Source organism: Schistocerca serialis, chromosome 3 (assembly GCF_023864345.2).
Source record: "Schistocerca serialis cubense isolate TAMUIC-IGC-003099 chromosome 3, iqSchSeri2.2, whole genome shotgun sequence".
Lineage (NCBI taxonomy): Eukaryota > Metazoa > Arthropoda > Insecta > Orthoptera > Acrididae > Schistocerca > Schistocerca serialis.
The window spans coordinates 882,668,563-882,684,923 of NC_064640.1; the positions used below are offsets into that span (position 1 = coordinate 882,668,563).

At 36.7% G+C, this 16,361-nt stretch overlaps 1 protein-coding gene across 4 annotated transcripts in view; it reads right to left on the reverse strand.

Moving 5' to 3' along the window:
* The window catches only part of LOC126471109 (filamin-A), a 531,904-nt gene that overhangs the window by 202,319 nt on the left and 313,224 nt on the right, over positions 1–16,361 (reverse strand). For all 4 annotated transcript variants that reach the window (XM_050099189.1, XM_050099187.1, XM_050099188.1 and 1 more), the window contains 3 exons: positions 10,557–10,724; positions 6,132–6,262; positions 2,769–2,904 (listed from right to left, as the gene is read on the reverse strand). In XM_050099189.1, the coding sequence (XP_049955146.1) occupies positions 2,769–2,904; positions 6,132–6,262; positions 10,557–10,724 (435 nt within the window). The remainder of the gene's footprint in view (positions 1–2,768; positions 2,905–6,131; positions 6,263–10,556; positions 10,725–16,361) is intronic.

Consider the following 16,361-nt stretch of genomic DNA (forward strand, 5'->3'; position numbering starts at 1 on the left):
GCAGCACGTGCATCGTACTCACAAGCAAGCTGGTTCCGCGGCGGCGGTTGGCGGCGCACTGCACACAATCGCGCTATCACGAAACAAAGATCCCCTCCCGGCAGCCGCCAGAGACACGCCCGCCCGCCTTATATGCGCAAGGAATCCGCGCGCCACAGGGCGGGGCACCCGGGAGGCACACCAGCCACCAACGTCGCCGCCGCTGCCGCCGCCACCACCACCGCGCCACCGCCGCCGCCGACGTCGTCGTCGGTGCACATCGCGACAGCCGAGGTGGCCCTCGCCACCACTCAGCGCACGGCAAAACTAGCGTCCACTCCATCACAGCTTTCTCGCCACAGGCTTCTCTCCTGTAGTTCGAAGGCCTCGGGGTTCGGCTTCTAGTTGCTCACACGATTTCTTCTCGTACTCGGCAATATTTCCACTCCTGACAAGCCCTGCGTACTTAGCGACACAACACGTTTCGCCTTTCACGTTAAATCGCAAGTTTCTACGTAACTCGGGGCACGGGCGGTGCCCGTGGTGGAGGTAGACGGAGCTGTACCGCCACGGCAGTGAACGAAATAGCATTAAGATTGGTGAACCGTTTCCTTACATTCTAACATTGTAAGGTGACCGACTAAACGGGTGCCCGTGTAATTCTTATCGACATCCGAGCTTTGACGGAAACGACTGCGATCGATCGGTTACTACTAATTTAGTGAAACTGCGACTGTGATCGGTTCCAGAATAAATGCTCATCACACAACTGTGTATTGTTTAATATTTCGAAATGATCTGTCCTACACGTACAGTACCTCGATGCACGACAAGGGCAGTGCACGTAAAATCTCTACTCGCCACTTCCGATAAACTGCACCGATACAGTGACACGAAACAGTTTTGCAATTTGTCTGAGACATTACAACATAAATTTGAAATGAGTGATAATCTGCTATCTAACTAGTAAATATAATTAGCCAGAATATGTACTACATATTGGCACGTGAATACTCTCATCAAATCCTGCACCTTTACATAAATTTTTTTGTACATTATTCAATGCCAGTTTGTTAGCTTGTCATAAGAATAGGTATAAAAATTCTCTCATTTTGATGTTTGAAGTGTGTTCCTAAGGCTTGCACAGATCCGTTTAAATAACTGCTCAATCACTGACAATTTTATGACAATCAGTATCCTTTTGCAGTGCTCAATTTGTGACGGTACACGTCAGTACGCTGTACTGGTACCTCTGATGAAAGTAAATAAATAAATAAATAAATAAATAAAATCAGAACCGCAAATTTTGATACGAGGTATTTTAGAACTTTTGCTGCAGTTGAAGCAATGTAAAACAAACATTGATTTCACACTTTTAAAATGCTCAGAAAAGTGTTAAAAATAACGTTTTAAGGCACATAAATTTCGAAAACACCCCCTGGAAGGCCACAATACCAGAACTACATTTTCTACAAATCAAGCACTGTCCTTTTGTATATAAAGGCAGTCATGACAAAACTATCCACTGTCACAAAGGTGGAACCAAAGTAATCACCAATATTCAGATAGCTCCCTCACCGTCACTATTTTCAGTCGTTAAATTTTCTAACTGTGAGACTGTAGGGTCACTCTGTTCTTCCAGCACACAGAGATCTTGTACTAACATTTTTACACTTTTTTGCTGTTTTGTGTGATTGACAAATATTTAGTTCCCCAACTGTCTGGAACCAGCAGACAAAAAGATTATCTTAATGAAATATTCAATCACTCTGTGAGAGAATAAGTTGTGAAAAGCAAACAAATCACATTAATTTCCTTAATACTTACTATCCTACACTCTTATTCTGAACCAGTTTTCATTATTGTGGCTTATCAAAACAAAACTTGTTTGTAATAAATAAATACCTGTAAAATATATGAAAGTTGTGGTCTTTTCACCATAAAGTAAAGAGCAAGGGGGAGAAAACAGACCGTTAGGTGTCTTTACAGTAAACCTCTATATTGCGCATTCATGAATGATGTGAAGTAACAACTGTTTAAAAACAGAAATTGCACCCTGAAATGCAGGTTGTGATTAACAAGCTACATCATTCTGACTATTGCTGGTATCATGTTTATTGAATGTCATTATTATCAAAAACCACAGTCCAGTCTGCCCTGAAATTGTAAACAGTTGTTAAACTTTTATGAACTACTGCCATTTAAAAGGCCTCACCTGTATTTACAAATCAACACCTTTCGCCCTACACATTTAAACCCTTCCTATACTTCCACAGAAAATATAAATCCAATACTTTGTGAAACAGGAGAAAAATTCACAGTAAAAACTTCTTTGATATTCACTTATTATCTATAAGTATTTGTCCATTATGTTTCATCAATAGACAGTAAAGCTACAAACAATGGAACTGCATACTGGAAGACTGCAGGAGGCAGAAGCAGAAAGGTAAAAATTGCTTCTTTCTCTATCTATTTGAACTGTTTATGACATACACTAAGAACGAAACATCACAATAAGTACCTAAGTGATGAACTTCCTGTTTGTTATGTTAAATCAGGAACAATGCTTCGATTCATCATTAATCATTTAAACATGCCTTGTTACCAGTCACTGCCATTACAATTCACTTGAGAAAGTTACTTTGTTAAATCAAAGACATTCAGAAAACCAAGCTCATATTTGTCATTACTTATCCACACTTTGTGAAACTGTTTCACCATCACAGAATGAAATGCATAGGTTATCAGTCTTTATTTTTACCCAAAATTAGACATATAAGTGTACTTACTGTAAAAGTGTAGAAACCATCAGGAACAGGCTGGCCACCAAATTTGACACTGAGTGTATAATCCCCTGCATCTTTTACAGTGTAATAGATACTAAATGTTCCATCACCATTATCCTCAATGTCTATATCCAAGTCACTGTAACATATTCAGTTTAACTGGTCAGAAGGTATCCTAGAAAGTACATTTTCGTAGATACAAGCCAACATCAAAAATGTCAACATAATAGGATAAAATTCTGAATATACGAGGGTTGCAACTTAAATAGTGGCAACTATTTATTCACAACCGATACAAAAGCGTTCCATGTTTGCACCTGCTCCTTCAAAGTAGTCACCAGCATTGTGTAGAACCCATTGCCAGTGATGTGGAAGACATAGTATACCGTTGGCAGAGCTTGTTCTGTTGATGGTGCGAATGGAGTGGTCTAGAGTTACGGTGATTCTCGTATACGACTGTGATGGTGTTATCCTAACGCATTACGTTCCTCCATGGCAGACCGTCAATGCACAGTATTACTGTTCATTTTTGGGACATCACCTGCGACCAGCTGTGCAAAAGAGGTGGTGACACTTTCTGCGCAACCCACCCATCATTTTGCACGACAATGCGCGGGCGCATACAGCGCAAGCTGTGGCTGCTCTGTTCGGTCGATGGGACTGGGAAGTACTCTACCATCCACCATACTCCCCGGACTTAAGTCATTATGACTCTGATTTGATTCCGAAGATGAAGGAACCACTTCGTAGCAGTCGCTTCAGAACTGTTCCAGAGATTCGACATGCAGTAGACCGCTCCATTTGCACCATCAACAGAACAGGTTCTGCTAACGGTGTACTATGCCTTCCACATTGCCGGCAATGGGTTCTACGCAACACTGGTGACTGCTCTGAAGGACAGTAACAGGTGCAAACATGTAACTCTCTTGTATCGGTTGTGAATAAATAGTTGCCACTATTTAAGTTCCAACTCTCGTATATTACATTCAGTCTTACTTTATTAAATAGTATCAGTTAAAAACCTTCAAAAATAATTAATACACTTCACTTGGTCTGTAATCATATGCTGCAAACAATAGCACAATCCCATAGCTCGAGATTAATGATATCCATAATTTATGTTCTCTCTTATGAAGAAAAATTATTTTATCAAAATATCCTTACTACTATCATTGCACTGGTAGTATATGTGATCTTTCTCATTAAATTATTTGTAAATGATCAGACTTTTCCTTCCTTCCAGTAGTACGAAAACCATTACGCTATTTTCTGAAGATGAAGTCAAGTGGTTCACGTATTTCTAAAATGCGTACAAGATCTCTGTCCGCCAGTGCATTAGAATTGCACTTTACTATTATTACCATTGTTAGATGTAACATATCCACTATTAAGATCAATACTATTCTACAATTTTACTTAATACATAAATGCTAATGAGTTACATTTCTTTCAATATCAGCATCTTAAAAATCAGGAAGATTCTATTAAAAGCACAAATAACTATTTTCTATCTCTATTAAGTACACTACAATATAACTGCAACAATGAGAGTAAAATGATGTCTCTCTGTTTAGATGATTCTTAGTGCAATGGCTAACCACTCCAAGCAAGAAGCTCATATGCTTGCCAGTGTTTGTTGCGAAGATCCCAGAAAAGTGCATATTTCATTTATTTTTGAAGTAACTGGAGGAAAAGTCTGACAAAACAGTAAAACAGGTACAATCTTATATTAACACATCATATTCCCAGTGAATAATAGCAGTCATTAAGTAACAAAAGGCAACTTTAGCCATGCAGTCCAATTTAGAATGAAACACTACTAAATTTGCCATTCAACAGTACAGTTGTCTCATATTCTACAAACTGGCAACCTTCTTACACTGCATTACTTCAAGCTCCCAAGTCAAGACGATTCTCAATGCTTGCACTGGCTAGTAACGTATCTCAATGGGAAATTTGTCTGATGAATATTGTACTATATACAACTATATTTCAATCATATGACAGCAGTTTACATAAATGCATCAAGAAATTTATGTTGTGAGTTACTGATGCCACGAAGCACTTTTTGATTGGGTCTTTTGAACATTACTTCGAAATTCAGATCTCTTCAGTGGTAAAAACGGATCACTATGTGATGTAAATGGCCAGTAATATTATTCATTCATGATAGAACAGAGGTGGAAATTGAACACATTAACACACAAAACAATTAGTCAATGTACCTACGGTACAAACAACATACTTCTGCACTTTTGTCACTTTCTCCTGGCACAATTTATGTATGGCAGGAAATATACTGCTTAATGTTCATATTTATTATGTCTGATAATGTGTTTCTTGTCAGAATCCTAATCTGAACGGAAACAAGCTTTAAAGTTCAACCATAACTTATGATTACATAATTTGCTTAGTTGCAATTTTCAGTTGGAATGTTTGCTGTGTTCAGTTTTTTTTTTTTTTTCCATATGAAGTACCTGCACTGCTTTGAACACAGCAAAAAATAGCATTTGTCCAATTGTGGTCTCACTTTGTAAAATGTACAGTTTCTATCGTTTTTATCACGAAAACAGTAATCCACTCAAAACTCTCAAGGAAGTATTCCTAAATATCATGAAATAAGTTTGGGTGTACAAGGCAGGGAGCTAAAGAAAAAAAGGAATAAAAACTAAAGTCTCAGAACAGGTGAATATAAAGTTAAGTTATTCTAAAAAGAAAGCACCAGTCAGCAAGGTGGTAGTGGGAGAAAGTATTAATAGCCCCAGCACGGAAGAGCTTGTGAAGGAATGATACAGAAATCTGGATGTGCTATCTTAGTCATGTTCAGCAGTGCCAACTTAGCCTGAGATCTGCCTCTGCCTACAGTGAGGCAGTTCTCCACATCTTGCCTCAAACATTCAGCACTTCCCAGATCCGTGATTTCCCTCCGAGGAGAAAGGTTAATGTATACCAAGAATCCCCTATGTGTACAGATAGGGAAATATCATCAGCCAAATCCCTCTAGTGCTAATAAAAAAAAGCAGGGAGTTATTCTCAGAATATAGTGACACTAAAGTTGGAATGGTTTCGTCACTACATTATGTAAAATACTCTTGTATATACAATGTAACACATAATTTACATTTTAAATAAAGAGTTTCTCCCAGATGGTAACAAGTACACCGATTTCTGTATCATGTAAGAGATATTTATCACACAGTGACAATTATGGCACATGACCATTTCCTGGATACTGCAAATAAAGTTATTACTGTTTTCTCTAGGATGACCTCTGTACAGCCTATCCAATTTCTCCCTTCTGCATTATGCATTGAGAGCACAGTTCTATTCTGAACTAAAGGAACTATTTTTATTCTATGTACTTACCTTCCAGAAGTTGAGCGAATACGGCAAGTTACTGCACCATATCCAGCATTTTTAGCATTTACTGTTATGCAGTACTCTTCTCCACTTGTCAGGACTCGCTGAATGCCTTCAGTTATCTTACATTTCTCAGCCTGCACCACAAAAATAAGAATGAAGGCAAATAATATATGAAATAAACAACTATAAATTTTCTAGAACATACACCACTATCACAATAAACATCATTGAATTTGATGAAGTCAGCAGTATAAAAGCAACTTTAAATCTCTCACCACAATTTAAACTGCATAGTTTTCAACACAATTACTTCTGTAGAAGTATAGTGGTCTGATGAATGTTTGAGAATAATTGTCATATTAAGGTCATGTTATTCTCTCATATTAAAAGGTTAGTAATACAAGGTTTTAGCTTTTAAAGGGATACCACATTTAATAAAACCGATTTCAACCTCTCTAATGCTAAAGGGTAAATTGGGCCACCTGTTACCAATAAAGAAGTAAAGCAATGAGTAACTATGTGTGCACCGTACTGTTAAGAGCCAGTTAACTGCATAATCTAAAGTTACATAAAATATATTCAGAAATGAAACAGATAATGCTATTAGTGATAGCCACTGAGTATTCTCAAAAGAAGAAAAAATGGAAATGGTATCTGACAGAAATCTTTAATGATACAGGGAATCATTTGATTGACTTCAGTATTTTCCCTATTCACTGCAAAATTTAAAGCCAGTTGTAGTTGGATTACTCACAGCATAATATAATAAACTGACAATACATTTTGAAAGTGAAAATATCACAGAATATACAACAATTCGTGTTATGATTATCAGTAAAAGCTATCCTTTTCTGTTCATATTAAGGAACCAGTATGGCCTCAAGTTATTAAAAGTGAGATACCAAACTTATTTCGAGAAGTCAAGATACATCATTATGAAGCAATTAAGAGAGAGTGAGTTTGTTTGAGGTAAACTCTGCACTGCAGCATTAAAAACATTACCACAATGATTGTAAGGGGATTAAACTCCTATATACTACACACATGCAGTCTAGTAGAGGATGGAGAGATTTTATAAGCATCTTTTTATAGTAGTCACTATCAAGAATTCCATGCACCTTGTAAATGTGTGTGTTCCGACTTTATCATCAGATAGTGAAACATGCCCTTTTTTTTTTTACATTGAGTTCTGATTATTATATTGACTCACAACTGGCATTTCATCACCCTGATTGTGGCCAGATCTATTTTTTATCATTGTTTCTGTTTATATGTTCGTATATGCGTATACGTTTATATATTGGCCATTTAGCGTGTTTACCACGAAATCGGCTTCATCAAAATACATTTTACATATTCGTAAAAGTATAGTTGTTACTAATTTTTATATTATGCATATATATGCATAACCTGTGCAGAAGAGGAGAGTGGTGAAGGATGTAGCTGTAAAACAATGAATCCTATGTGTCTCAATTATGTAACATCTGTTGAGTGTGTTCTTGGACTTTCAGTTGCTTTTTAATATGAACAACGTATCTGGTTTTGCCTACTTTTGCATTACTTTTATACCATACCCACACTAGCTGGAGTATCACACTAACAGTTGTTCATCTAGAGTCAGAGTTGAGACCAGATCTGATTCACCTCCCTTTGGTGCAAAGCTCAAGTCCTACACATTCTACCACACAATCTGGCCTATAATAGTAGTGTGAATTACACACTGAAGATACATAGGATATCTTAAACTTTCTACAGTATTCAGCCATGTCAATAACTCTCAAAGGAAAAGAAAGACAGTCAGTAGATGTCTGCACAGATGTGGATATATTCTGCAGACAGAGCTACTTCATGGAACCCATGTTGATGTGAATATCTAGGGGTCTATTTATGGACATCTACAATAATAATTACTTTGTCACTAAAATTAAAGCAGAGTGTCAGCTTTACGATTTTCATCTACTAAGGTTATACACAATCTACATTAATAATTATTTTTCTTTTTAATCACTACTATTACCCATTTGGGATGGAGTCACCCTATATTGGCTTCAATGCACAGTGTCCTGAGAAAGGTAGATGTGCTGTGGACATCTGTAAGGGCTAAATATGAAGACACACCCTTCTTCCTAGTTTTGCACACATTTGCACATGCATCCTGCTTCTGTCATACCAGCATCTAAATTATGACTTTTCTTTCATTTTACATGAAATGGGAATAGCAATCACTTGTGCAGTTACCACAAGCTGCTACAAAGCTAGCCAACAGCTCTACTATGATACTCTATCCACTGAAATCCTCACTTCATAGCCTGGCTCCTGTTTACATTAATGTTTGGTATAAAATCAGTAACTGTATTAATGTTCCTTTTAAATATATTTGCAGGTACTGAATGCATAACTTATTACACTAAGAAGTGTAGAGCATTAACATGTTTAAACATTATTGTGAGGTAATGTTTATTTGACAAACTAACTATATGGCTGACTTTAAACAGCATATAATGTGTGATGAAAACTTTTAAAATGATTATTTGATTTCCCAATATTGTGGAAATATCATGAAGAAAATTACACATACTCAGTTTCATTAGTTATGACAGCAAGTTGCACCTTATGGAATATATCAAATATACGACAGCCTATGTTGTATAAAAATTTGATTACAATCAGCCCCTTTTTTTAAGTCAACGGAATGTAAATTACGAGGTCTGACTTCACTCCACAAAAATATAAGCCAGTGGCAGTCCTGCCATCAGAGTTTGAGTGTACCAAAACGGTTTACAAAATTATATTTTTGTGGATACAGACATGAATGTGGGTAACAGACATGTGCATGCAGACCAGACAGTTTGTATGCAATGTGGACCCCATTTGTTAATTCTAACAAATTTAAGTAAATCTGTTACTTAAAGCAGCTTTCTCTGCTACATGCTTCAAGTTTATCTATCCCAATAATCACTGAAACAAAACAATTATTTTCATACTGTGAACCTACAGACTTATTACCTCACAATATAATACAGGAACTTTCAGTACATGAATTCAAACACTCAAATAATCTATGGAAGGGTGGGTTAAAGGAATACAATTTTTGTTTACTTTTTATCCTCCTTGACTTGGAGTTTCATGCCTGAGTCCGTGGCCAATATGTCACAACTAGAAACAGAACTCTGAACTCAAACTTAACCAAGGACACACAGACTGTGCAAACATTTTACTTTAAATCTGTGTAAACTCTGCTACGTCAAAGTGAAGTATAAATTTGTGCATGATGCGTCAAATGCAAAGTGTTCCCAAGTGCACACACAGATTAAAATCACAATTTAACCATGACAAAAATTAGCTCAAAAAACCAAATAGGAAAAAAAAGGGACTTGCAAATTAGTCATATTAAGGTGGAATGTTGTAATTTTCAGAAATTCCTACACGCAGGAAAAAACTCCTTACCGTGGAGATAGATATATAAATTATCAAATGACACAATATAGTGGGAAAGTATGAGTTAAACTGGTATCCAATGCTACAAATGACATTAGACATAGATATGAAAAATGTCATCTTGTTTAAGATGACATAACTGTAAGAGACATCTTTACAGTGTTTTTAACATTACTGTTGATTATTAAAAAGGAGCCTACATAAAAAATTCTGAGGTGGGAGAAACAAAAAAGTAAACGACAGATTGGTTGGGTAAAGGTTTTACGTACACGATACTGATGGTGGAACAGTATTATCAATAAAAAAGTCTATCACAAATAATAAATATGAACCAGGCTATACTACTGCAGTGCTGCTTAAGCTACAAGTGTGAGTAATTAGTAGATGGTTATAGACAAAAATTTAACTGTCAGAAAATATCCTGCCCATAAAATTTTATAACGGAAAAGCCATTCTTGTTAAAAGTAGTATGGATGTGTGAGAACCTTCCATTAGAGTAGTTTAGGCCTTGTAAAATGAGCCTTCCTCAGAAAATTTCACAATAACCTTGAACTACAAGAGATGCTTTACAAACTGTATGTCTACAATGCAATGGTATGCAGAATTTGACGAACAAGGAAGTCATGACAGAGAAATCGACACACATATAACAATTGAAGTAGAAAATTTTTTGATGTGTATATAAAGTTAAAATTATGAAAAGAATGGAATTCACTTTTTATAATTATCTGCCACATAAATCATTGTATGTAATGTACTGCTGTTACCTGTTCGATGCTAATGTGGTACATCCGTTTTGTACATTCAAAACAGATTCTCATTTTAAACATGAGTTGCTCATCTGGAACTATGTTTACATGTTTTATTCATGGTGTTCTGTTATTATAGACTTTACAGAGATCTAAATATTCTGCGCAAAACTTTTGAGATTTTTTGTTCATTTATGAAAACATGGAGCTGACAATAACCTTATCATATGACACTACTTACACTTCCAGTTGCATATGCTTGAACTTGGAATGGAGAATGTGGAACCTCCTTGCCATCGTATTTCACAGTCACCTTGTACCTGCCACAGTCATCCGGTACATAAACAGCTTTGAATGTACCATCATCATTCTCAGTTACTTTAACTTTTCTTGGATAACCATCAGGACCCTGTAACCGAATCAGTTTGTTTGTCCTCAGACTAAATGCAGTACTCCACAAAATTAAGGAAATATATTACATTTAATGTAGTGAATAATACTCAGATGGAAATATATTACATTTAATGCAGTGAATAATACTCAGATGGAATATATTACAAAATATTTTGTACACCAATACATGATACACATTAATAAAAAAATGTTGTTTCTTCACATCATTGAAGTATAATATCAGGCAGGATAAATTTCTCTGTGCGAAGAAGCATTTATCTACCCATTTCTTTTGCTCCAATAGTTCAGTGATTGGATGTATTTTTAATAAAAGAGCCTCACAATGAGTTTTACATTTGATACTCATATTTTTAACATGACTAATTTTTTATTGGGCCAGTTATATCATACTGCACAAACTGTACAATTGATATTGGACAAGTCAAAGAAAAGTTGAAGTAGTACAGTCTTCGCAAATAGTGGCAAATTAAAACTGGGTACGTATTCTTACAATTTAATTTTTAACTAACTTTTTTATTACATATTCAGAAATTTTTTTTACAGAATAGAAACAGTGGTTTATTATAAATGCCTTTAGTTCAATTTTAAATTTTGGATGCGTAGCAATTTTTATTTCCTCCAGTATCTTATTGTGTAGTATTACATCAATGTTAATTATGCTCCACCGATACATTGTAGTTCTCATGGAATCAGTATTAAAAGCAATATAGAAGAACTGAATTTATATTAAAACTCTGCCTTTAAAAATAATAAGGAAACTGCATGGACTAAAGTGACAAATATCAAGTATCTTAAAATAATATGTCATGTCTAGGTGGTTGATCAGTGAAATGTTATATTCCACCCTTTGTTTTACTTTATTTTCTGTTTTTAATACTTACAATGTAATCAGTTATTTGATCACATTCATTTACAGTTTTCAGTGACCTTTCAAATTATTACTTTATTATGATACTTTCTGAAAGAAATAAAATTCTCCCCAGAACATTCAAGTTTCGTATCTTTGTGCCCGAACTAACTTAAGTAATACTCCACTTTCCTTCAATATGCCACAGTCATTGCATAGCAGAAATTCTTTGAAAGGTAATGTGAGACATTATAAAGCACTGTTTGAGCATACCAAACTACTCACTCAAACACAAACTAATATATGTAGTTAATTTTAAAATCTAGCAATTCAGATTTCCGAGGGAGATATGACAATGGAAAACTATAAAAAGAAACCTACAAAACAAATTAATGAATATTACGAACTGGGAAACTGTTGTGGCGTAACAAGCTTGCTACGCCACACTGGGAAGGGAGCCGAAAGAAAGGCACGCGTACACACACGCCGACTGGCGTCAAGTCTGGAACAGGATAACTATTGAATGGTAGCAAGAAAAGTACGTAGCTGCTTTATACTTAACTTTTATTCTTTGATGAATACAGCGTTCTTCTTGAGACATTTATACGATAACTCTCAAACTAGGTAAGGCTAATGGCGCCTTGCTAGGTTGTAGCCATGGACTTAGCAGAAGGCTATTCTAACTGTCTCTCGGCAAATGAGAGGAAGGCTTCGTCCGTATTGTCGCTAGCAATGTCGTCGTACAACTGGGGCGAGTGCTCTATCGTATATCGAGACCTGCCTTGTGGTGGCGCTAGGTCTGCGATCACACAGTGGCGACACGCGGGTCCGACATGTACTAAATGGACCGCGGCCGATTTAAGCTACCACCTAGCAAGTGTGGTGTCTGGCGGTGACACCACAGAAACCTTAGTTTCAAAAACAATTTCATTTCACTTTGTGTGTACATTTGCACATAGATCAAAACAAAAAAGTAACAGTATTAATGGAAGTGTAACTAATCACTCATCTGATTTGAAGGAGGAGCAGTACCTCGGGCAGCAGTACCTCTCCAGTGATTTCTCGACAATGAAAGGCAGCACAATGGTAAATGGGCATAAGTCCTGACCAGAACAGGCTGTGTTGAACCATTGACACAGAAAGATTTGTGTCCCTTGTATTGTTCAATGTTGAGCCAATACTGTGGACATAGCTCTACAGTCTCATCCTCATGTGGACAACTTGACGGTCATCACATGCAGTCATCACATTGTGTGGTGTAGTTTCCATTCATCACTAAAACAAGTCTTTTTCTACCCACTATTTCCACCAAACACATCATTGTTCTAGCATTGTGTCTCATACAAGCTAAAAAGTGACAATGTGAGAAACTCATTTCTAAGGGACCGCTCCTGTTCCCCATTCGAAAATCTTCACAAGCTTATAATAAGCCGTTTGAAATCAACAAATCATGCTGACACTTTCTTTCTGCTTTTTTTTCCATCTCTCTTCATTGGTGTAACAATGAACTTTTCGGCCAGGCAAGAGGGGCACTACTGGATCTTCTTATATACCAAATTTATGTTCTCTCTGTCCTTCAAGTTTGGATTTTTCCTATGATTCTTTTTGGGTTTTTCAAATTATCAAAAACATTTCTCTATTATCAGTCTACTGATTTTGTAGTTATTGCAGAGTGGCTGATATTTGCCACTAACACCAGTCAGTGTCTCACTGAAGAAACTTTATTCACTAAAAGTGGTTCACACTTTGTCAACCATAAGAGAGCACCATTATACTATCGACAAATGTTTTCAGTTGTAATTGTAATCTTGACTGAGAATTTTGCAATCTAATATTGTCCTTTTAGAATTATCAGGGTTCTTAAACTAGTCTACTGACATGACAGTATTTCACACAAAAAAAGTGTGTCCTCCAATTGATATATAAGAAAAATTAAATCCAAATTCTCACAAGGTACATCACCAGAGGAAGAAATAGCCACTGTAAGATAGTTTAAAATCCTTTAGGAAAAAGTAAAATGCAACTGAAGAGAGAAAAAAATTCATAAAACAAAAAGCAGTTTTAGTGCAAAATACTAAAATGTTGCAGCATCTAGTCTAGGTGCTAGAACATATGTGAACATCTTAGAGAAAGACAAAATATGAAATTACTTGGAAGTAAGGTAGATATATATTGGTTCAAGATTTTAATAAATTAAAATAATAAAACACACTAAATTGAGTGCTGTGACTTCACCAGTATAGTACAAGTAGAGGAATTAGAGTTACAAGTAGAACCTGTAGCAGAAAATGAAGCAAAAAACATGATAAAATTGCTGAAGACTCCAAAGTGTACCTTTGCAGGAGAATGGAAATGTGTTTTGTTTAAGTATAGAAAACAGTGGGAAACGCTGCACAAAATGTGTAAGTTTATAACCAAAAAATAGTTGATATGAACTTTCACAGGCAAATTATGAGGCTGCATTTGATTTGTGCACTTGCATTTGCACACATTTACTTAGAAGTTTCTAGCATGTACTCTTAATGTTTTCTTGAAAAATATGTGAGGGTTGTTTCTGCGTGATAAAATGTGTGTGCAGTCTTCTATATTAACCACCTAGCAAAAATGCAGATATGTGACTAGCTTTGCAAGTTTGTTGTTGGTTCTACTGTTTTAATAACACAAGCTGTTACAAATAATGAATATGACACTTTAAAAATAATGTTAAGTGCCAGGTTCCTAGCATAAAGCTTTCACAGCTACTGCATTCAGAGTTATAACGTACTGCTCAAGTGGAAATTTTATACTACTCACTGTAAGTTTCAAACAACTTCAGTGGAATGAACACACAGGCAGAATGCCAACTGTCTGCTGCCACACACACTAAATTGACATACAAAACAGTTTGTGGAGGCTTTCACATCATTTATTTATTTAAGTGTGTCAGAGATTATTTTGGACAGATGCCATGGAGTTTCTCTCTCGGTTCCTATCACAGATGAATTATCAGAATGTCAATACTTTTCTACCACAAACTGGATTTTACTTAGCTGGATTTTCATTCTGATGACTGTCCCTTACAGTGATATCTAAACAGAGAATTTAGAATCACATTTCTTGTGCTACATGAGCACTATGTGCATAATTTTAACTTATTTTATTTTTTATCTGACTACATACTGAATAATATCACCAAGATGATAATCTTTTTCAGAACTGCTTACTTGTGATATTTCCTCGAAAATAACAGCAAGATTTATAAGGAGCATCACACCAACTTCAATAAAGCTTGAGACAACTTATTGTCAAACCACACTGCTCATTTTTTCATGTGGTGACGATTTGTCTTACCAAAAATTAATTCTGTGTGTTCCATTCATTTGGAGTATCTTCTGGGAGACTCAATGATCCAAATATTTAAGTGATATCCAAAGTGTATTAACACTTTAATAGAAAGTTCTGGTACAGTGTAAATATTTTGGGTGTAAAGGTAACAACTGAATAGTAGAGGCACTGACTAAGGGTGAATGACATTAGATATCTGGTGTAGGATAGAGACAAGTGTCGCGCTGGAGCTACAGGATATCACGGTCAGGAGGATTACAGGAATGAAGGATGTGTTGCAAGAAAAATTCCCATCTACACAGTTTTGAGAGGTTGGAGTTTGGCAGCAAGGGTCCATATGCCACAGGTTGTGACGGCAACTGAAATCTAGCCTTTTCTGCTCAGGATGCCGAAGGTCTCACTAAGGGATTTGCAGACAGGCACTGTCCTAAACATAGTTCACAGACAGATTTTCCATGACCTATCCTTACACACACCTATTGCCCTGGCCCCACTCCAAAGAACCAGCTGCAAAGTACCACTCCCTTCCTCATAGCGTATTATCCTGGAATGGAATAACTGAATTATATCCTTTGCCAAGGTTTCAACTATTTATCATTGCATCCAGAAATGAATTTCCTACCCACAAATGTTCCCAACCCTCTTAAAATGGTATTCCACCTCCCTCCCCATCCACAAAGTATCCTCTTCCATCCTCAACCACACCCACACCTGACCTCTTGCCACATGGGTCATAGCCCTATAAAATACACAGGTGCAAGACCTCTGCCCGATATATCCACCCATGTCACACATCCACTTATGTCACAGACTGCTGTCTGGGAGTCATATCATATACCATCTCTTCTGCAATTTCTGCACAGTATTCTATGTTTGCATGACTGCCTATATGAATGGCCACTGCCAAACTGTGGCCACAAACAAAGTGACTACCCAATGGCAAAACATGCCACTGAGCACAAATTTATTGATTTCAATGGCTGCTTCACAGCCTGTGCAATCTGGATCCTTCCCTCCAACAGTGGCTGCTCTGAACTACATAGATGGGAGTTTTCCTTGCAACACATCCTTTATTCCTGTCATCCTCTCTGCCTCAATCTCCATTATCCCCCTGCCCCAAACCCACCTCCACCGTGTCCTAGGACCATAACAATCTTCACTCGTAGTGCCCCCAGTCTTCCCTTTTCCTTGTTCTGTCTCCCTTCCCAATCCACTCCTCCCTGTTATTGTCATCATATGCTCCACGAACTCACTGGTGCCAGTGCCTGTGTCCCATTCCTATTATGTACACCTGCTGCCTCCTTCCCAATCATCTGTCACTTCTCCAACCAACTCCCACAATCTGTCTCCTTTCTTTCTTGCCTATTCCACCAGATAGATGTCTTCTTTACTAACATTAACTTTTCAGCTACAACTTATTTTTCATTTGATGTGTCATTTGAGATATTTAGCTATCTCAAG